Source organism: Drosophila kikkawai, chromosome 2R (assembly GCF_030179895.1).
Source record: "Drosophila kikkawai strain 14028-0561.14 chromosome 2R, DkikHiC1v2, whole genome shotgun sequence".
NCBI lineage: Eukaryota > Metazoa > Arthropoda > Insecta > Diptera > Drosophilidae > Drosophila > Drosophila kikkawai.
This window is the reverse complement of record NC_091729.1, coordinates 15,291,391-15,313,271: the sequence shown is the minus strand read 5'-3', so window position 1 is coordinate 15,313,271 and position 21,881 is coordinate 15,291,391. Positions and strand designations below refer to the sequence as shown.

The window sequence follows — 21,881 nt, the reverse complement described above, 5'->3', positions numbered from 1 at the left end:
TAAAATTATAAGATTTCATATTACAGAAATCGATATTCTTGGAACTTGGATCTGTAAGACAACGTTTGGCTGCAACCTCCTGTGTAATCTAAAAACCTAAAAATCTGGTAAAGGTTTTGGCTTTTACCTTTATGGAAATTTTCTCAAACTTAAAGCGCTATATTATTACGAGTTGTAGCTATTGAAGTACTATTAAAGTGCTATTTAGATTTTTCTAATAAACTGCTTTACGTATTTTAGCTGAAGGCGCCTCTCAACAGTCCGTTTGTATACTTTTTGTTTGGCACATATACTATATCTTGATAAGATCTCTTATCTCAGTATCCAAGCGATCATTGTGTTTGGAATTGTAGACGATATTATCTTTATAGGCTTTGATTTCACAAAAGCTTTCAAGCTGAAGAATTTGTCGAATAGACTTTCAGTTTTAACTGAATTGGGAACTAGGCGAGTTTAAACTTAATTTGCTGGTAAAATAAAATGGAAAATAACTCAGATGAAGTGAGTATTTGTTTGTTTAAATGAACTGAAATAAATGATTTAAATGACGCAAACTTAGAAGGAGATTTCCCTAGAGAAAGCAGCTATGGAATCTTTATCCCTGAAGAAAGAAAGTGTCGGAAGGCAGAGGTTATCCTGGCATTATGCTCCTTCTTTCCTTCTCCTTTGGCTGTCTCTTTTCTTTGCCATTGTGATCCCCTTGTACAACCGGCTTCCAGATAAGATTAACGCCTCTGAAGAATCTGTTAAGCCAGGAGAATTTGTGGCAGAAAGAGCAATGAGCCAACTCTATGTGTACGATAGAATCGGACCCAAAGTTACAGGCAGTTATGCGAACGAGGTGAAAACAGTTGCTTTTCTTCTGAATGAAGTGGAAAAGATTAAAGAGCAAATGCTTAGTGATCTGTACGAGATCGAGGTGGATGTTCAGACGCCTTCGGGTGGCTTTTCATTTGGGAGCATGGTGAGCATGTATCAGGGAATTCAAAATATAGTCGTCAAGCTGAACGCCAAGCAATCCCAGAGTGAAAATTACCTCCTGATCAACAGTCACTTTGACTCGAAGCCAGGAAGTCCAAGTAAGTCTTAACCTATTTTGTATCCTGCTTTTCTCAGTACTAAGGGTAGTTATTAGGTTCTGGCGATGATGGCACCATGGTTGTGGTAATGCTGGAGGTTCTTCGCCAAATGGTTATATCGAAGACGCCTTTTGAACATCCAATAATCTTCCTGTTCAATGGAGCTGAGGAGCTTGGACTCCAGGGTTCTCACGGCTTTATAACGCAGCACAAGTGGGCAGCGAACTGCAAGTAGGTATAAATGTTTTACTATAAAGACTTTAATAAATATATTCTCTTGTTTAAGGATGGTTATAAACCTAGAGGTGGCCGGCAGTGGAGGTCGTGATATCTTGTTTCAGACTGGCCCCAATAAGCCTTGGCTCGTGAAGGTGAAAGTTATTTTAAATCACTTGGAAGATTCAATCAAAAATGTGTTTCTTATAGTATTACCAACACTATGCTAAGCATCCATTTGCCACAACAATAGCCGAGGAGATCTTTCAGGGAGGACTTTTGCCATCGGACACGGATTTTCGAATCTTTCGGGACTTTGGGAATGTGCCTGGTATATTCTATATTTATTTGCTTACTTAAAAAGACATAAATTACCATTTATAAATGTGCACAGGTTTAGATATGGCCCAGATCAACAACGGCTACGTTTACCATACAGTCTTTGATGCTTTTAAGGTTATTCCAGGACGATCTGTTCAGAATACAGGAAATAATGTTCTCGCCCTAGTGAGAGCCTTCTCAAATGCCAGTGAATTGTACGAGACGGAGGTAAAAAATCGAATAAATTTTATTCTATATTTTTTTAAAGACTGTGTACTAAATTTTAAATAACTTTTTCAGAATGACGATGATGGACATACTGTTTTCTTTGACTTTCTTGGCCTTTTCTTTGTATATTACACAGAGACCACTGGGATTATTATGAACTACTGCTTTGCAGTGATCAGTTTGGTTCTGGTGGGATGTTCTCTCTGGAGAATGGCTCGTCAGTCGGAGAAGGTGTCGCTACCCCAGATATCCTTGTGGTTTCTCATTATTCTAGGACTGCATGTAGTAGGAGTTCTTCTGTGCTTTGGCCTGCCTCTACTGATGGCAGTGCTCTTTGATGCAGGAGATCGATCGATGACCTACTTCACCAGCAACTGGCTGGTGTTTGGCTATTACATATGCCCCTCAGTCATTGGTCTTGTACTGCCTTTGACCCTGTACTACACCCTAAAGCCAAATGTAGGAGTAATAAACTCTTAATATTAATTTCATATTGAAAAAAGTTTAATTGCAGAACAAACTAAGTCATGGATACCATCTCCAGATGAGCCTGCACTCCCATTTGGTGGTCCAGGCCCTGCTCGCAATTATTTTTACTGCCATGGGAATGCGTTTCCAGTACCTCTGTCTAATTTCTATGATCTTTTATGGAGGTGCTCTACTGATTAACCTAGTGAGCACTTTGCAAGATCGTGGTAAGTTATAGAAAATATTACTTATTATAGACCCTTTATAACCATGTTGTGTTTAAGGCAACTATTGGGCTGTAATTGTGATATGCCTTCAGGTGCTCCCCTTTTGCTACTTCTGTTATGTAATCTATATGCTTCTCGTGGTATTGATTCCTATTACTGGAAGATATGGTATGGGCACAAACCCTGATCTGATGATAGCTCTGATTTGTGGCATCTGCACCTTCTTTGCTTTGGGATTTATTGTAAGTTAATTTTATTGAGACTTTTATTGAGATCCCTCCTTAATCATTGATCATTATTAGGCTCAATTCATCAATATTTTCCGCTGGCCGAAGCTTATACTCCTTGGCTTGGGAGTCGTAACCTTTATTTTCTGTATGATTGCTGTCTCGGAGGTGGGTTTTCCCTATAGACCCCAGACCAATGTGATGCGAGTCAATCTTGTGGTAAGTTGTACATACAGTGAATTTATAAATAATTGTAAAAGGTTGTCTTTTCAAAGCACACTCAACGACTCTTTTACGAGTTCGATGGCTCTTTGAGCCACAGTGATTCTGGTTACTACTTCACATATATGGACAGGCGGGGACTTAATCCGCTCAAGGACTCCCAGCTCAACCTGACGGGACTGGTGCCCATAGAACCAGACTGCGACAAGTATGTGATGTGTGGTGCTCCCTGCCTATACTCTTGTGGCAGTCGGAAAAGTGCCCGTTGGCTGCCTCGCGACTCGGATGTTGTTACACCTGGGAATATTATACTAAGATTATTGGAAAGAACTACAAATCAACCCCAGAACACTGTCAGATATGAGTTTGAGGTATCTGGTCCGCCTCACATGAATATCTTCGTTCAGCCAGTGGGTGATTCTAAGGTCACAGACTGGTCTTTTGTGGGAAATGCCCCTGAAAAAGCTCAGCCGCCCTACTACGTATTCTTTAACTATGGAATAGATGACACTCCTTTGAAGTTCTCTATTGAATTAACAGTGGGTTATATAATCTCTTAAGTAATGAAGTAAAAACTAAAGTTTCTATATATTTCAGAAGTCCGATGGTGATTTTAGTAAGCCCCTCTTGGAGCTCGCCGTTGTGGGACACTTCATCAGCCACGATTATGACAGGGATGCAGAGGCTCTAAAGTTCCTTGGGGACTTCCCCGACTATGTATTTGTGGTGGAATGGCCTTCTATACTCAAGCGATATATTTTATAAAAGTATTATATTAACCACTCAATAAACTGGCAGCCATTACCTGCCCGAATGACTATGAAAAACCTGCCTTCACTTTTCAGGACTGAAAGTTTGGTGCTGATAAGAAGTGTTATTCGTTTGATATTTTCATATCGTATTTGATTTAGGGTTAATAAAATCGATGCAAACCGTAAAGTTTATAATACCAAATTGATATCTTTATGCATGTGCACAATCTTGAAACTAAGAGGCCCTTAGCTCGATGCCGTGCTAGGTCTAGAAAGGCTGCACATATTCATTCAGATGCCATATTACGAGAATAAATCAATTAACTGACTTTATGAAGAGACTTTGGGCTTAGCCATAAATATACTGGGACGTGTGGGCTCCAAGTTGGATATCCAATCAGAGATCTGATAAAAGAGTCTCCTCGAAAAGCTTTAAATTTGATAAGCTTGCGAGAGAAACGCTCAGTTGCGCGCGGTTGTTCGTCGAGATCTGATGCTGATAATTCCCAAAAGTTGAAAACTAATTTGGGAACGAAATGGAGCAGCACAACGAAGGTTTCAAAGAGGACACCGTCTCTTTGCACTCGGAAAAGTCCATCAAATTCATTGGGAATGAGAAAAGCACCTTGCAACTGGTGACCGAGGAGCCGGCGGACACTGAAAATGGAGCCCACCTTGAAGGCATAATAGGTTTTCGGGAGAAGAAGAAAACTGCCAAGCCACTGCCTTGGTACTATGCTCCTGTCTATCTGCTCTTTTGGGTTGGACTCTTCTTTGCTGTGGTCTATCCCCTCTTCAATTACCTGCCCACTGGAATCAAGCTGGCGGAGGAGTCCGACTTGCCCGCCACCTTTGTGGCGCAGCGGGCGGAGGAGGTTTTGCTGAAAATAGATTTAATGGGACCCAAAATAGCCGGTGACTACGTGACCGAGGTGACCATGGTTAATTTTCTGCTCGAAGAAATAGAAAAGGTGCGTCGAGAAATGCGAAGCGATCTGTACGAGTTGGAGGTGGATGTACAGCGCTCCAGTGGCTCTTTTCTCCACTGGCAAATGATCAACATGTACCAGGGAATCCAGAACGTGGTGGTAAAGCTGAGTGCCAAGAGTTCCAACAGCAGCTCCTACTTGCTGGTGAACAGTCACTACGATTCCAAGCCCAGCAGTGTGGGTAAGTGTATATTCCGGCTTTTTTCGGGTTTAGAACTAAGATTTGACCTTGCTTTAGGCACTGGGGATGCTGAGCTCATGATTGTGGTCATGCTGGAGACCCTTCGATTGATGGCCATATCCGAGGAGCCCTTCCTGCACCCTATTGTCTTCCTGTTCAATGGAGCTGAGGAGCAGCCCTTCCATGGCTCGCATAGTTTCATATCGAATCATCGCTGGTCTGCTAATTGCAAGTAAGTTTATAATTTCAACATTCTCCAAGTGAACTTCTAATCTTTGGGCTTTCGAAATCAGGGCACTAGTCAACCTGGACTCTGCTGGCGCTGGTGGTCGCGAAATTCTCTTCCAGGGGGGTCCCAATCATCCCTGGCTGATGCGGGTGAGTGTAAATCGTGCAATCCACTTGAAGGCTATCTAAATGAGAGCCGTAAAACGTGAAAGTGCGCCTTCTTTACGGCCCCGGGGGTTTATCTAATCTCGGAACTTAACAACCGATATGTAAAACAAATCATGAATTTTTTAGCAATACAAAAAAAGTGCCAAGCACCCATTTGCCACCACGATGGCCGAGGAGATTTTCCAGGCTGATCTGATACCCTCAGACACGGATTTCCGTATTTTCCGTGACTTTGGACCAGTGCCAGGTGGGTTTTTAAAAGTGATTAACTCAGGGGGAAGACTATATAATATATATCTCTTTCTGGTTAGGCCTGGACATGGCTGGTTGCTATAACGGATTTGTTTACCACACCAAGTTCGATCGCTTTAGCGCCATTTCCCGGGGTGCCCTGCAAAACACTGGAGACAATGTCTTTGCTTTGGTTAGGAGTATCTCCAATGCCGAGGAAATGTATGACACTGAGGTAGGAAGATACGAAGAGGGTACTCTCTTATAGTTCCTAGATCTTATATACCTTTATTTACAGGCTCACTCTGAAGGACATTCCGTGTTCTTCGACTATCTGGGTCTCTTTTTTGTCTACTACACCGAGTCTACGGGTGTGGCCCTTAACATATCCTTCTCTTTGGGCGCCATTCTCCTTGTTTGTCTCTCCTTGTGGCGCATGGCCAGGATGACGGATCGCACAGTGGGCACCTATTCCCGAGCCTTTGGAATGCAGTTCCTACTGGCAATCCTGGGCTTCCTGCTGGCCCTTGGCTTCCCCCTGCTCATGTCCGTGTTTTACGATGCAGGCAATAGGACTATGACTTACTTCAGCAATAGTTGGTTGGTCATTGGTCTTTTTATCGTACCCTCGGTTATAGGCCTTGTCCTGCCAAGTACTTTCTATTTGAGCCTGCGACCAAGCGTAAGTATTTTCTTGTTTTTTTTTTTTTTAATATTTGTAAATTTTATATATATTTTTTTTAGGAGAAGATTCCTCATGCTTACCACCTGCAGATTGTGGGACATGCCTATTGTGTTCTCATGGCTGTGATTTGCATTTTACTGACAGTCGTTGGCATTCGCACTGCCTATCTTTTTATGATGTGCGTCTTCTTCTACGTGGGAGCTTTGATCATAAATCTGGCCAGTCGGCTGCACGATAAGGGTAAGTTCATGAAGATGCAAGGGAAATATATAAAATAGAATCTTATATATCTTTGTCTTGCTTTAGGTTACCTCTGGACTTGGGTGCTTGGCGCTTGCCAGGTACTGCCGTATCTATACTTCACCTACCTGTTCCATGCTCTTCTAGTCATCACTATTCCTATGACAAGCCGCAAGGGCCTGGAAGCTAACCCGGATTTTCTTATATCTCTGGAGTGTGCCTTGGGATCGATTCTGGCATTGGTGTTCTTGGTAGGAACTCACTCCCTTTCAAGGATAATTGAAAGTTTAGAAAGCTTTAATTAATTATTTCTTGCAGGCTCCTCTTCTTAATCTCTTCCGACGCCCCAAGAGCATGGTTGCTGGTCTGGCTGTGGTGATGTTCATCTTTTGCATGATCTCTGTTTCGGAGGTGGGCTTTCCCTACCGCGCCAAGACAAATGTGATGCGTCTACACTTTTTGGTGAGTCTTAGGTGAAGCTTTAAGTAAAATACCCAACTAATGACATTTAATCTTCCTTACCACAGGAGGTCCATCGCAAATTCTACGAGTACGATGGTTCTGTGAGTCTCGAGGACAGCGGCTACTATTTTGATCTGCAGGATCGTCGATTGGAGCAACCCCTGCTGGACAAGATCAATCTCACGGCTCTCACACGTCTCGATGAGGAATGCAAGACGGAGATGAAGTGTGGAATGCCCTGCTTTAACCATCGGTGGTGTGCTGCCGTGAAGGATGCCCGTTGGCTGCCACGAGATGTGCCCGTGGATCTGCCTGGCACTCCCGTTCTGCAATTCTTGAACAAGACCGTGATTGGGACTGAGTCGGATCCAAGGCTACGTTTCGAGTTTGAAGTGTCGGGACCACCCAGGATGAGTCTGTTCTTTGAGCCTCTGGATGGGGTTAAGTTCCTGAAGTGGTCCTTCCTCATGGGAATGCTGGACAATCCGTCAGTGTACAAGCCCCCGTATCACATCTTCTTTGGCTACGGCAGCGACAACTCGCCCATTAACTTTTTCATAGAACTAACGGTGGGTTATATATACATCATTTTATATCTGATATATTCTTTATATATATATATTTATTTGTAAATCCTTCAGAAAGTCGACGGCAAGTTCGATGTTCCGCTAATGAAACTGGGAGTATCTGGTCACTACATGAGCCATCTGAGTCACCGCGATGCCACCACCATGGAGTTCATCGAGTCACTGCCAGACTTTGCCCATCCCATGGAATGGCCCAGCTCCTATGAGCGATATATATTCTGAGACATCATACTCATATTTCATGTTATCAATTTTCAAATTCACATTGTATTTTTAGGATGAATTATTTATGATAATAAAGAAATGGAAGATTTACTTTTATTTAATATGTTTGTGTCTGTTGGGAACTCATAAGATATAGCTTTCAAATTATGTTTGTTGTTTACTAGTTACTACAATACTATATAATAAATATATTATTATTATTGTAATAATAATCAAAGTTCCTATTAGGCTCGCAGATGTTTCCAATAAATTAATAACAAGAAAGGAAGCTCCAGTTCGAAAATCAACCAAACCTTTCCGATAGTTTCTTTTTTATACCCTTGCAGGGTATTGTAATTTCAGTCAGAAGTTTGCAGCGCAGTGAAGGAGACCTTTCCGACCCTATAAAGTATATATATTCTTGATCAGCATCAAGAGGGGAATCTTTCTAGATATGTCTGGAAGAAATCGATTTTTTGGCCATTTTTGCAAAATTTTATAAGGGCTTACATCATTAAAATTTGTGATTTTGATAAAAAATTGAATTTTCAAAATTTTTAAATGAAGTATGCAGATTTATTAACTGTAGAAAATCTTGCACAGAACAGTTTTCCGATTTAAAATTAATGCTCTTTTGCCGAGCTATAATATTTTTAATTAAAAAAAAAAAACAAGAAGTTTTTTAATATAAAAAATCCGATTTTATAATACAAAATAATATTTTTCTAAGTCAAGGAATCATCATCACCCTATAAACCATGTATATTCTTGATCAGCATCAACAGGGGAATCTTTCTAGACATGTCCGGAAGAAATCGATTTTTTGGCCATTTTTGCGAAATTTCATAAGGGGTTACATCATTAAAATTCGCAAAAATGGCCAAAAATTTTGATTTCTTAAAATTTTAAATTTGGTATGCAGTTTTTTTAAATTAATAAAAACTAACACAAAACTACTTTCCGAATCGAAATTAATGCATTTTTGGCTTAGTTATGATATATTTTAATTGTTACCTGCTGGCCAAAGTTAGCTTTCTTTCTCGTTTTTTATTCATATTTGACAATCAAGTAAATGTTTTTATCTTTTAGACATGGCTAAATCGACTCAGCTATTGATGCTGATTGAGAAAATATATATTTATAGTTTATAGAGTTAGAAATGACTTTTTTAAAGCTTTGCACACTTTTAACAAAAACTATAATACTCTGAAAGGTTATATAAAGACCATTACCTTTGTAGTACGATATAAATTATGTAGTTCAGATTTCCCAGACGCTACTATCGGAGATTTTAATTGTTACGATTTTAGATATGGTTGCTTACACAACCTATTTTACTGCTTTTGGGACATAAATCATATTTCCTCATAAAATATTGGCCGCAATTTAAGGCTGGTCTTGGGGAAAAGTTAGTTGTCGTTAGTGATTTGACTTGTGAGGTTCTCGTTTAGCTTTAAGAAAAATAATGGGTTCCCCCAGAAATAAAGAGGTTAGTAATAGGTTAAAGAAGCTACAAGACCGTTAAATATATTTTATTTTATTTATTTTTTAGACACTCTTATGTGAGGAATTCAAAATTGATATCCAGGCTAAGAAACTCCCCTGGTATTATGCCCCCACATACCTACTCTTCTGGGTTGGACTCTTCTTTGCCGTGGTGATTCCACTCTTTAATTATCTTCCCAAGGGAGTCAAACAGGAGGAGGAATCTACTCTACCTGGAACCTTTGTGGCTCAGCGGGCAGAGAGCCTGCTGCTCCAGATGGATATAATGGGTCCCAAGATAACTGGGGATTATGTAACCGAGGTGACCATGGTTCAGTTTCTGCTCGACGAGATAGGCAAGGTGCGCCGGGAGATGAGGGAAGATCTATTCGAGATGGAAGTGGATGTGCAGCGTTGCAGTGGCTCCTATCTCCTGTGGCAAATGGTGAACATGTATCAAGGGGTTCAGAATGTTGTTGTCAAGTTGAGTCCAAAAAGTTCCAACAGCAGCTCCTACTTGCTGATCAACAGTCACTTTGACTCGAAGCCAACCAGCAGGGGTAAGGGGTCATAAATCCAATGGAGGGATTGTTTTTATTAAGATTTTCTTTTACTTTTCTGCAGGAACTGGTGATGCCGAGGTAATGATTGCTACCATGTTGGAGGTGCTTCGTTTAATGGCCACTTCTGAGGAGAACTTTCTTCACCCCATTGTTTTCCTCTTTAATGGTGGTGAAGAGCAGCCAGCTCATGGCTCTCATGGCTTTATAACCCAGCACAGGTGGTCAGCCAACTGCAAGTAAGTATATGGAATTGCAGAATTTGAAGGTTCTTATTTTAAGCTTGAGAACAGGGCTCTCATCAACCTAGACTCGGCTGGTGCTGGAGGTCGTGAATTACTATTTCAGGGAGGTCCCAACCATCCTTGGCTGATGCAGGTGAGCTAAGCTTTCATTAATTAAATTATTTACATTAAAAAAATATTCTCTCAGCATTATAAGAGAAGTGCCAGGCATCCTTTTGCCACCACCATAGCTGAGGAAATTTTTCAGGCTAATCTTATACCTTCTGGAACAGATTTTGTGATCTTCAGCGACTATGGGCCAGTGCCAGGTGGGCTAAACATAATTATAAGATATAACTTTATAGTATTAGTATATATATTTTCTTTCTTGCCAGGTTTGGACATGGCTGGTTGCTATAATGGCTTTGTTTACCATACAAAGTTCGATCGTTTCAGCCAGATTTCCAGAGGTTCTATACAAAATACAGGCGACAATGTTATTTCCTTGGTCAGGAGTATAGCCAATGCCGAGGAAATGTTTGATACAGAGGTTGTAAGATCATCCTGACTTTAATATAGAGATTTAAAAGGATTCTCTCTCCCATAGGCTCACTCCGAGGGCCACTCTGTTTTCTTTGATTACCTGGGTCTCTTTTTCGTTTACTATACCGAGTCCACGGGTATAATTCTCAACATTTCCTTTTCTTTGGGGGCCATGCTTCTCGTCTGCCTTTCTTTGTGGCGAATGTCCAAAGTTTCAGGACGGAGAATAGGCACCTACTCCCGGGCCTTTGGAATGCAGTTTCTTCTGGCATTATTGGGATTGTTGCTGGCCTTGGTGTTTCCCATACTCATGTCTGTATTTTATGGCCTAGGCAATCGTACAATGAGTTATTTTAGCAACAGTTGGTTAATCATCGGCCTTTTCGTCTGTCCCTCAGTGATTGGCCTAGTTCTGCCCAGTACTCTTTATCTGAGTCTTCGACCAAGCGTAAGTATTTCTTTGGTTTCTTTTAAATTATAGTAAATTATATACTTGTTTTTTAGGAGAAGATCCCACACACTTATCACCTGCAGATTGTGGGACATGCTCACTGTGTGCTCTTAGCGGTGCTCTGCATCCTGGTCACAGCTATTGGCATTCGAACTGCTTATCTCTTTATGATTTGCATATTTTTCTACATGGCAGCTTTGATCATTAATCTGGCTAGTAGACTTCATGATAAAGGTAAAAGAAAATGTCAAGAAACCTATTCCTGAATCGTATTCTCTCACTTAGGTTACCTGTGGTGTGTAATGCTTGGAGTTTGCCAGATCCTGCCCTTCCTGTACTTCTCCTATTTGTTTCACACTCTCCTGGTTATAACCATTCCTATGACCAGTCGGAATGGCATGACCATTAACCCCGATATGCTGATATCCCTTCAGTGTGCTTTGGGTTCCATTCTGGCTTTCGTTTTTGTGGTAAACTTGATCTTTTAATACTTGAATTTATTTATAAAAGGATTTTACAGGCTCCCCTACTAAATCTTTTCCGCCGTCCCAAAAGCTTGATTGGTGGCCTGGCTTTGGTGATGTTTATTTTCTGCATGATTTCTATCTCAGAGGTGGGCTTTCCCTACCGCTCCAAGACCAATGTGATGCGTCTTCACTTTCTGGTGAGTTTTTCGTAGGAATTCTTTAGTATAAAGTTTAAATTTCTGATTTTTGGCAGGAAGTACATCGCAGGTTTTATGAGTACGATGGCTCTATTAGCCTGGAGGACAGCGGCTATTACTTTGACTTTCAGGACAGTCATTTGGGAAATCCTCTACAGGGCTCAGTTAATCTCACGGGACTCACTCGTGTAGATGATCAGTGTCAGAGGGAGATGAAGTGTGGAATGCCTTGTTTTAATCATCGTTGGTGTGCCACCGTAAAGAATGCCCGCTGGTTGCCGCGGGAGGAACCCGTGGTTATACCTGGATCTTTGGTCTTAAATCTACTTAACAAGACAGTGGTGGAGAGTGTTTCGAAACCAAGGGTTCTTTACGAGTTTCGGCTGTCAGGTCCACCAAGGATGAGCCTGTTTATTAAACCTTTAGAGGGAGTGAAAATGTTGAACTGGTCCTTCCTCAAGGGAATGCTGGACAATCCGTCGATCTACAAGCCTCCGTATCACATCTTTATAGGCTACGGCATTGACACTTCACCCATTGATTTCTATTTAGAACTTACGGTGGGACTAGAAGAGTTTTTATTGGTTAAAATGTATTTTTATATGAATCCAAATATTTGCAGAAAGACGGTGGCAACTTCCATGAGCCAGTGTTTGAGTTGGGTGTTTCTGGTCACTACATGAGTCACCTGAGTCAGCGAGATGCCACCACTCAGAGATTCCTCAATGATCTGCCAGACTTTGCTCATCCCATGGAGTGGCCTACATCCTACGATAGGTATATATTCTAAGGGGTCTTGTGATATCAGAATGTTCAGAAAAACTAAATAGAAATACACAATGAAATTGTTTAAATATTTCAAGACCCTTTGAAATCGAGTGGAAATTATTATGGCCTTGACTTTGGGCCCATCATTGGGTACTGCCGACCAGATGCGGCACAATAAACAAATAAATCCACAATGGCCAACAAGTGCGATTACGATATGGGGCAAAGTCAGCCGTAATGATTTCGGTTGGGGTAATCACGCCTGTCGTCAGCCCCTCGAGGGTCCCAGAAGATCGCAAATGTTTGGAATTTATCGTTGGCATAGCCAAAAAAAAAAGTTTTTTTGGTAGGTACTAGCATGTGCGCATGCCGATAGAGCGCCGCGGTGTGAATAACACGCGCCATAATGCCATAAATATCGAATATCTTTATACTATGCTGAAGATATCAACCATATCGCATCCATAAACATAAAGCACAATTTTAAATTGCGAATGGAGATGTCGGACGAGTTAGTCGTGCGTCGAGAGTCGCTGGAGGAGCTCTTGCTGGGACGGTTCTCGAATCTCTAACCTAAAATGGGTGCTAGAAGGGACAACCTGATGATCGAGCTAGAGGCGGAGAGGAAACTACGACCATCGAAGCCGTTTCCCTGGTATTACGCCCCCACCTATCTGCTCTTCTGGGTGGGGCTCTTCTTCGCGGTGATTTATCCGCTCTTTCAGGCTCTGCCTGACGGCATCAAAATCTCCGAGGAGGCGGAGAAACCGGGTAAATTCGTGGCCGAAAGAGCACAGTCCCTGCTGCTGGAAATGACTCAAATGGGTCCGCGACTTGTGGGCGATGTGAACAATGAGGTCACCGCCGTGAATTTTCTTCTCGAAGAAATCGAAAAAGTACGCCAGGTACTGCGTGACGATGTCTTCGAAATGGAAGTGGAGGTGCAACGTGCTTCCGGTTCATATTTGATCAAGGGCTTCCTGAATCACTATAAAGGCGTACAGAACGTGCTCGTCAAGCTGAGTTCCAGGAGTTCGAACAGCTCGTCCTACCTGCTAGTGAACAGTCATTTTGACACCAAGCCGGGCTCACCGGGTGCCGGAGATGATGCCTCCATGGTGGTGGTGATGCTGGAGGTTCTGAGGCAGATGGCCATTTCTGGCGAACCCTTTCTGCATCCAATCTTGTTCCTGTTCAATGGCGCCGAGGAGCAACCCATGCAGGGCTCTCACGGATTCACCACTCAGCACAGATGGGCGGCCAATTGCAAGTGAGTTATAGCTTAAAATCTGGTAGAGAGATCTCTAGGTCCCTTCTAAACCAAATTCACCCTATCCTAGGGCCCTTCTTAACCTGGATTCTGCCGGCGCTGGGGGACGAGATTTGTTGTTCCAGGGTGGTCCCAATCATCCCTGGCTCATGGAAGTAAGTTCCGGAAATCCCCTCAAGAATTTCTACGAAAATTTAAAGCACACGCTGATGAATCATGTATTTCTTTTTTTAATTTTTGGCAATCTTTGCCTTGATCGCTCTTTCGATATGGACAATATCAGCCGCCGTCTGGCGGCTGCTTCTAAACCAATTAATCTAATCTGGCGTCTTATCATCGTCTCGCAGCATTACAGAAACAGTGCCCCGCACCCGTTTGCCACCACCACGGCGGAGGAGATGTTCCAGGCGGGCATTATACCTTCGGATACTGATTTTCGGGTCTTTCGTGACTTTGGAGTGGTGCCAGGTTAGTGGCTAACACTATGAGGTGTTCCTGGGTGTTACTTAAGGTATGTTTTTCCTTAGGCTTGGACATGGCCAACGTTTACAATGGCTTTGTTTACCACACGGAATTTGATCGTTACACGGTGGTTTCTCGGGATTCCCTGCAGAACTCTGGTGACAATTTGCTGGCACTGGTGAAGAGTATTTCCAATGCCGAGGAAATGTACGACACGGAGGTGGGCTTCCTCTACATCTCCTCTATAGATTTTCATAACTAAAACCTTATCTTTCCTTATTTTTACACAGGCACACGCCGAGGGCCATGCGGTGTTCTTTGACTTTATCGGTCTCTTCTTTGTCCACTATCAGGAGTCGACGAGCGTGGCCCTTAACATATCGTTTTCACTGGGTGCCATAGTCCTCATCTGTGTCTCCTTGTGGCGCATGTCCAGGGTCTCTGGAGAGACTATGGGCACTTATGCCGGTGCCTTTGGACTTTTGTTTCTGCTAGCTCTCGCCGGCATCCTCCTTGCCTTGCTGTTCCCCGTGCTCATGTGCATCTTCTATGACCTGGGTGATCGCACTCTGAGTTACTTCAGCAACAGTTGGCTGGTCATTGGCCTGTACATAATACCCTCGGTGATTGGTCTTGTCCTGCCCATGACGCTCTACCTGACACATCGACGAAGTGTGAGTACGCTTTAAGGAAAGTTTTATTTATGAAGATTTAATTATGTTTTTTATTTTGATGCAGGACAAGATCCCGCACAAGTACCTACTGCAGATAGTGGGCCATGCAAATTGTCTTCTCCTGGCCATACTGTGTCTGGCTTTGACGGCTTTGGGTTACCGCAGTGCCTACCTGTTCCTGATCTCGCTTATTTTCTATGTGGCAGCTCTGATAGTCAACTTGCTGAGTCGTCTGGACTGTAGGGGTAAGCATATAGATCTAATGTTATACAATAAATATTAATTAATCCCTTTCAAGGTTACCACTGGGCCTTGGTCTTGATGGTCAGCCAGATAATACCCTTTATCTATCACGCCTATTTGTTCCATATGTTCATACTCATTCTTATTCCCATGGCCGGGCGCTTTGGCATGAACACCAATCCGGACTTGTTGATAGGAGCTTTGTGTGCCTGTGGCACCATTCTGGCCTTGTCCTTTGCGGTGAGCTTAGTTTTGAAAGGAATCTGACCATAAACACTAATCTCTGAATCCTATTTCCATGCAGGCTCCACTCATCAACATCTTCCGGCGACCCAACTCCATGCTCGGCGGGCTATCGGTGGTCATGTTCATCTTCTGCATGATCGCCGTCTCAGAGGTGGGATTCCCCTACCGGGCCAAGACCAATGTGATGCGAGCGGACTTTATGGTAAGTACTCCAGGATTACATTTATTCGAAGATCATTAAATACTTTTGGGGGAGCAGCAAGTGCATAGGAAGTACTTCGAGTACGATGGCTCCATGAGTCTTGAGGACTCCGGCTACTACTTCCACTTGGGAGATCGGAATCGAGAGGCACCGCTCCGGGATTCAATGGACCTGACGGATCTGGTTCGCCTGGGCGACGACTGTGACACGGAGCTGATGTGTGGTCTGCCCTGCTATCGCTTCTGTGCTGCCCGCAAGGATGCCCTGTGGCTGGCACGTGAAGAGCTTGTGCAATTGCCTTATCCCACGGTGCTGGAGTTGGTAAACAAGACCGTCCTGTCCGGTGGGTACCAGGTACGCTTCGACTTTCGCCTGTCAGGGCCACCGAACACGGGCCTCTTTATCCTGCCGCTGGACGGCGTAAAGGTGCTCCGCTGGACCTTCTCTCAGGGCATGTTGGACGATCCGGCCACCTACAGGCCACCGCTGAATGTGCTGCTCACCTACGGTGTGGACACTGCGCCCTGGGAATTCTACATGGAACTTTCGGTGAGTACATGGGTCAGGTGTATGTTTTGTGAGAAAACATCTTAATGTTCTTGCAGAAGGACAATGGCAACTTCGATGAGCCGGTGATGAAGTTGGGCGTGTCCGGTCACTACATGAGTCCGCATGCCGAGCGGGATGCGCTGAGCAAGGAGTTCCTGGCCACGCTGCCGGACTTTGCCTTCTCCACAGAGTGGCCCAGTAGCTATGAGCGCCATATATTCTAGAATTCTAAGAGTTTACCTATGTTTTTTAAAGTGTTGTAATTGATAGTATTTATTGGATATTGTATGAGGAGGCTTTAAATTGATTTCTTTTATTTATCTTCCTGGAGGACTGACTGATTTTAAGGTTCTATGTGTTACCCGACCAGAAGTCTGGAGGCTATACAAAAGTCATTGACACTCCCGAAATGAAATGGCTAAGAATGGGGCAATGAAATGCGTTCAAACATTGGTTGCTGCATTTCTCAATGCATCGATGGGCAAACAACATTCACAGTTGGCGGTGTAAGCAAACTATTGTAGTAAAACATTTGTGCAAACACATCTGCTGCCCCCCTGTTTGGGCATAGAACCAGCATCCGGAGAGATGGGTGTATAAATACCGAGCCCGGGACCCTCGATAGACACACACCGAGTTCTGCAGCTCATCCGACTACCAGCAACAGCTAGCCAGGCCAAATAACAACCAATCAAGCACCATGAAGTTCCTCATTGTCCTCGTCTTCGTTGCCGTCTTTGCCGTTGATTTAGCAAACTGCGCTACAGGAACTACAGGAACTACAGGAACTACAGGAACCTCTCCGACCTCTCCATCTTCCCCAACAACCACGACCTACACTTACACCACTACGCCCACATACACAACGCCTACCACTACCGTTACCACCACCACAGCCAAGCCCATCAAGCAGCAGATCCTGTCGCTGCTGTTCAACAAGAAGTCCGGATAGAGAAGCTTCACCGACCAAAGATGCCGCCTTCCTTGATAAGCCTCGATTAAAGAAATAAAAAACCCAAAAACCAATATCAAAACAAACACGATCCGCCTTTTGATTACTTATTACCACAGTACACAAAACAAAAACCTATTTCATCTTTTTGGAAATGAAAAGGAATAACATATGGGACGGTTTCACATTATATTTTATCAGACCAATTAACATTGAGTTCATTTTTACATGAAAGACAGTATCAAATTTCTCTCAGTGCAAGTTGGTAAGTAGTTCCTTCTCCAAAGTGAGGCATCTCACGTAGCAACGCGGCAGCTGTTTCGGGTAACTGACATTTGCCCAAGTGGGGCGTCATTACCGCCTTCTGGCCGGATGGACCTGTTCCCAACCAGCTGCCCGCCTGCCCCAAAGGTCAGGCGACACTTGCAACACTCAGTTAGTCAAACAGTCAGTCAGTCGGCCAGTTGGGTGAGTCCGCTGGCCAGACATGATCATGGTCAGGTGGCAGTCATAATTCGTGATGATCATCAGCGGCATTCGAGTTAAATGTCTAATGACTGGGCTGACAAATTGATGTAGGAACCCAGCCGCAGAGGAAGAGCCATGAATGCCACAAGCTGGCCATGTACAACACGACTCGAGATGATCGAAACACCAACGCCCCACTAAATACTGAGGACACAGTGGTTCCTGTTAAAGAACAGATTCTGAAAGAGTAATATTGAATTAAAGTCATGCAATTCTAGCTTGATTTCAACTTATTGAAGCAATGAAAGTACTTAGAATATTATTTATCTATTTAATGTAATTATCATATATATGAAAATACTTTTAAAAATAGTTTAGTCAACATTAAGCTACCATTGCTTACAAGACTCTAACAAATGATCTGTAGAATACAACTAAACCCAAATTCCACTCATTAAAGTATTCAAATTTTTTCCTCTACATTCATAAACGTTCTCTCAACACCTGAAGGCTTTTAAAATAAACCATTAAATCTCCACTGTGCCATCGCCATCGACAGGTTGTCATGTATACAACTCATTCGACAAATTGCGGCAACCCACAGATCGGCTGGGTCGTGCTCTTGTGGGTGGATTCGGATTCTGATTCCGATTCGGTTCATGAACGCTCCATGAGAAGATCATCAGCATTGGCCACCGGCCTCTAGCAGGCTTCCGAGATCAACCGTGGCGGCGCCTCTTCAAAATGCTAGGCACTCACCCGGCTGTGGGTCGTAAATCTTGGCCAGCTCCTCATATCTGGCATCTGGGCTCTGTGCTTGCTCTCTAGCTCGTGTTGGCAACCGTAAAGTTCAAGCCAACGAGAGCCATTGGGTATAAATATGCAAACAGACATCTCTGGCGGCCACAGTTACGGAACGAGGCGAATCAAGTGCAGACGAACACCAGCCAGGATCACAAGGATACAGTGCAAAATGCAATACGAAGTAAGATGGAAGCCAAAAGGGATATTGTTAGGGAAATAAATAGGAGTTAGTCTTGGATATAGCTCAGATATATGCAAAATTTTAAATTTAACAGATAAAAAAAAGAATAAATTGAGTAGTCTTGTTATTGTTATCCTCTGAGTCCTGAGAGAGAATTAACTAAAAAAAAGTGCCTGCTCTCCTTGCAGTTCCTCTTAGTGGCAGCTCTGCTGCTTAGCTTGGCCCAAGCCCAACCCAGACCCCAGGCCCAAGGCGAGCCCATTCCCATCATTCGGCAGGAGCAGGAGGTCAACTTCGATGGCTCCTACAAGTACTCCTACGAGACGGGCAATGGGATCAATGTTGCCGAGGAGGGCTACCTGAAGAACGCGGGCACCGACAATGCCGGCCAGGTGAGTGTGCACCAGCAGCAGCCTCAAAGTCGTGCCCAGCCATCGTGGCATTTGGCTGGATGGCAATTTGCCCAAATGTGAACCAAATGAATCTGCAACTGATCGCAACTCACATTTGCATCTCGTCCAAAAAGGTCGCGCAGGGCTCCTTCTCCTACACCTCGCCCGAGGGCATCCCCATCCAGATAACCTATCTGGCGGACGAGAATGGCTTCCAGCCGCAGGGTGATCACCTGCCCACTCCGCCACCGATCCCGCCTGCGATCCAGAAGGCATTGGCTTACCTGGCCACTGCCCCTCCGCCACCGCAAGAGCCGCAGCAGGGCGGCGGTGGGTTCAACAACCGACGAGGCTAGACACTTCAACTCCCCCTCTCCTCCTTTCACATAGATTACCTGATATTCATTTACAAAACCTGTGCGAATTAATAATGAAACTGGCCATACAACAACAGAATGTGAGCGGGCAGATTGTTTGAGATTTATTTAAAATGTTTTACAAATCACTTAAGGCGGCTTCTTCAATTGGTAATCAAAATTCCATTAAATGGTGTCGAACTAATAGTAATATTTGAAATTACCTTTTTTAGGGGGTTTCTTGACATTTGCATACACAAAATAAGTATCTTCTGGCTCTTCTTTATGGGTAAATGAAAATGGCTATTGAATTTTTAATAAACATAATTAATTAACAGCATAGAAATACAGAAAAAATATTTTTATTTATGATATTAAAAGAGCCTTGATTGAAATTGGGTTTTTAGAAGGTCTTAAAACTTGTATATACAATGATAAATATAGGTTATTGATAATATTTATTTTGTATATACTAGTTATATTTATTATAACTTAATTAAAATATTTACTATAAAAAGAGTAAAGCATTCAAAAGTATTTTTGTATAATTATAAATATATGTGATTTACTTTTTCATATAAAATTTCTCGATTTATAGGCTGAAAAGTGTGAATCAAAGCAATTATACATATCAGGCTTGGCCATATTTTGATTTTATTGACCAGGCTAATGAGCTTGGGAATACCTCAGTGATGATAGTAAGCAAAAACTGGATTTTAGTAGATTAGATTCCAAAGTTCTAGGTGCAAAACGTTGGGAATTGTGAGTCAAAACAATGATGTCGTTTAAATATCGCTTTTATAGGACAAGCTGTTGGCTGTTTATGAGCCTAGAAGCAAATGGAAAATAACGGCATATTAATTGTTACTAAATCACAGTTAAATTTTTAATTTAATTAGTTCTGTTTATAATTAAATTATTTAATTATTTCTGTTGTTAATTTTAGAGCTTGAATGCTAGAATAAAATGTATTTCCTATTAATTGTATTGTTTGTTACAAAAAATTGCTCTAAAAGATATCTGAACTGAATATATTTAAAATGAATATCTTAACATGATTTACGGTTAAAATATTTAGATAAATATCAAAATAAGAATTTTGTAAAGTCTTTTTTTATTAGCACAAAAGTTTATATTTTGTCCCAAACTCTTCGAAAATATTTGCATAATTTCAGGCTGTTCTGAATATTTCTTCAGCTTGCTGCCAAGCTCCTAAACATAATCCACCCGCTGTCCGAATCTCTTCTAGTCACCAAGAAGATCAAGAAATGTCAAGTGCCAAGATTGGCTCCCGTGACCACGGCAATAGATCTCCATTAAGTCGCATCACCTGCTGAGCTGGCCTGTGCCTTACTACAAATTATGAATTAATCGGCTCGTAAACCAAGACGCTTAATTGATCAAGTCACCCACTGGTGCACCGGTCCGAGCAGTGGCAATTAGGCACAGCCAGCCTCTCAGGGCACCCGGAGTGGAGCCCCGGCTCTGTGTGGGCGGATGGGGTGCATCCGAAAGGTATAAAGCTGGGGGCCGTTGGCTAGAGCTTTTCATTGCTCGTCTTCGACGATGTGGCTGCGTGTAACGGTGAGTTGGACATGCAAAGATTAGCTGTATATACAGTGGATTAACCCAGTTGCTGCTACCTTCCAGATCGCTCTTCTCTTGGCCTGCGTGGCCATGGCTCTGGCCCAGGGCGACGGACGCTATCGTCCTCCACCCACGCGGGCTCCCGCCGGCGGAGACGGACGCTATAGAGGCGGCAACGATGGCAGGTACACGGGCGGCAACGATGGCCGGTATCGGGGAGGCAACGATGGCAGGTACTCTGGAGGGAATGATGGACGCTATGTCCACCAGGACAACAAGTACCAGCACGACGATCGTCCTGGCGGGGCTTACTCGGGCGACCAAGGACGGTATGTGGGCGACAAAAACAGAGGCGGCGGCTCTGGTGGAGGCGGCGGAGGAGGTGCAGGAGGTGGAGCAGCGTCCGGCGGAGGCGGGGCTTCTGTGCCTAGAGCCACAGCCAGACCCAAGCCGCGTCCTAGTACTCCAGCTCTACCTGCGGTGCCCGATCCCACTGCCAATTTACCCAAGGGACGGGGCACTGGCGAAGGCGGCAACGGTTGGGCCATTATCCGTCAGGAGGACGATGTGGAGCAGGATGGCTATCATTATCTCTGGGAGACGGAGAACGGCATTCTGGCCGAGGAGAGTGGACGCATCGAGAAGCTGACTGAGGAAGATGGCCTGCGCTCCAAGGGCTTCTACGAGTACACCGGAGACGATGGCATCCTCTATCGCGTGGACTACGTGGCAGATGACAATGGTTTTGTGCCTAGTGCTGCCCACCTGCCCACAGCTCCACCTGCACCGCCCTATGTGGCCAAGTTGTTGGAGTATCTCGAGGCGAATGCCAAGAAGAAGAAGTAAATGTAGAGTTGAAATGTCAAAGGTTGATGAAATAAATAATGTGCCATAAGTAAAATTGTTTTGAAGTTTTAATTAAAGAATTTAATGTAGATATTCGATTTTGCTAAGATTTGCACGAATATCTTGTCATTAAAAAGAAAAAGTTTGCAATTTAGTAAAGTTTGTTCAGGGAACAATTTAGTAGAGGATATATTTTGAAAAAAATTAAAAGGCCAATATCTAAACATTTCAAATTAGCT

General features: G+C 43.3%; 7 protein-coding genes across 7 annotated transcripts; all 7 read left to right on the top strand.

Moving 5' to 3' along the window:
• Positions 1–441: 441 nt before the first annotated feature.
• On the top strand, positions 442–3,753 carry LOC108082321 (endoplasmic reticulum metallopeptidase 1-like). Its single transcript, XM_017177651.2, has 12 exons — positions 442–501; positions 560–1,079; positions 1,136–1,310; positions 1,366–1,450; positions 1,506–1,626; positions 1,690–1,844; positions 1,917–2,303; positions 2,359–2,539; positions 2,597–2,781; positions 2,842–2,985; positions 3,042–3,527; positions 3,586–3,753. Exons 1-12 carry the CDS (start codon positions 481–483, stop codon positions 3,751–3,753), a joined length of 2,628 nt encoding a protein of 875 aa, XP_017033140.2. The 5' UTR covers positions 442–480.
• A 464-nt stretch (positions 3,754–4,217) lies between these two features.
• Positions 4,218–7,832, top strand: LOC108082347 (endoplasmic reticulum metallopeptidase 1). The gene is made up of 11 exons (XM_017177683.3): positions 4,218–4,910; positions 4,968–5,142; positions 5,204–5,288; positions 5,433–5,553; positions 5,618–5,772; positions 5,836–6,219; positions 6,282–6,462; positions 6,529–6,713; positions 6,781–6,924; positions 6,990–7,493; positions 7,566–7,832. Exons 1-11 carry the CDS (start codon positions 4,277–4,279, stop codon positions 7,731–7,733), a joined length of 2,736 nt encoding a protein of 911 aa, XP_017033172.1. The 5' UTR covers positions 4,218–4,276; the 3' UTR covers positions 7,734–7,832.
• A 1,348-nt stretch (positions 7,833–9,180) lies between these two features.
• Positions 9,181–12,432, top strand: LOC108082320 (endoplasmic reticulum metallopeptidase 1-like). Its single transcript, XM_017177650.1, has 12 exons — positions 9,181–9,204; positions 9,268–9,760; positions 9,825–9,999; positions 10,054–10,138; positions 10,193–10,313; positions 10,380–10,534; positions 10,592–10,975; positions 11,032–11,212; positions 11,264–11,448; positions 11,499–11,642; positions 11,699–12,202; positions 12,265–12,432. Exons 1-12 carry the CDS (start codon positions 9,181–9,183, stop codon positions 12,430–12,432), a joined length of 2,619 nt encoding a protein of 872 aa, XP_017033139.1.
• A 515-nt stretch (positions 12,433–12,947) lies between these two features.
• On the top strand, positions 12,948–16,280 carry LOC108082319 (endoplasmic reticulum metallopeptidase 1). The gene is made up of 10 exons (XM_017177649.2): positions 12,948–13,680; positions 13,751–13,835; positions 14,028–14,148; positions 14,208–14,362; positions 14,433–14,816; positions 14,881–15,061; positions 15,115–15,299; positions 15,364–15,507; positions 15,565–16,056; positions 16,113–16,280. The coding sequence occupies exons 1-10, from the start codon at positions 12,989–12,991 to the stop codon at positions 16,278–16,280; spliced, it is 2,607 nt and encodes an 868-aa protein (XP_017033138.2). The 5' UTR covers positions 12,948–12,988.
• Positions 16,281–16,670: 390 nt separating this feature from the next.
• Positions 16,671–17,094, top strand: LOC108082365 (uncharacterized). The gene has a single exon (XM_017177706.3). The coding sequence runs from the start codon at positions 16,757–16,759 to the stop codon at positions 17,006–17,008; it is 252 nt and encodes an 83-aa protein (XP_017033195.1). The 5' UTR covers positions 16,671–16,756; the 3' UTR covers positions 17,009–17,094.
• Positions 17,095–18,389: 1,295 nt separating this feature from the next.
• Positions 18,390–19,289, top strand: Cpr49Aa (Cuticular protein 49Aa). Its single transcript, XM_017177648.3, has 3 exons — positions 18,390–18,461; positions 18,650–18,853; positions 18,988–19,289. The coding sequence occupies exons 1-3, from the start codon at positions 18,450–18,452 to the stop codon at positions 19,207–19,209; spliced, it is 438 nt and encodes a 145-aa protein (XP_017033137.3). The 5' UTR covers positions 18,390–18,449; the 3' UTR covers positions 19,210–19,289.
• A 1,474-nt stretch (positions 19,290–20,763) lies between these two features.
• Positions 20,764–21,697, top strand: Cpr49Ab (Cuticular protein 49Ab). The gene is made up of 2 exons (XM_017177696.2): positions 20,764–20,793; positions 20,860–21,697. Exons 1-2 carry the CDS (start codon positions 20,776–20,778, stop codon positions 21,640–21,642), a joined length of 801 nt encoding a protein of 266 aa, XP_017033185.1. The 5' UTR covers positions 20,764–20,775; the 3' UTR covers positions 21,643–21,697.
• The last annotated feature ends 184 nt before the right edge of the window (positions 21,698–21,881 follow it).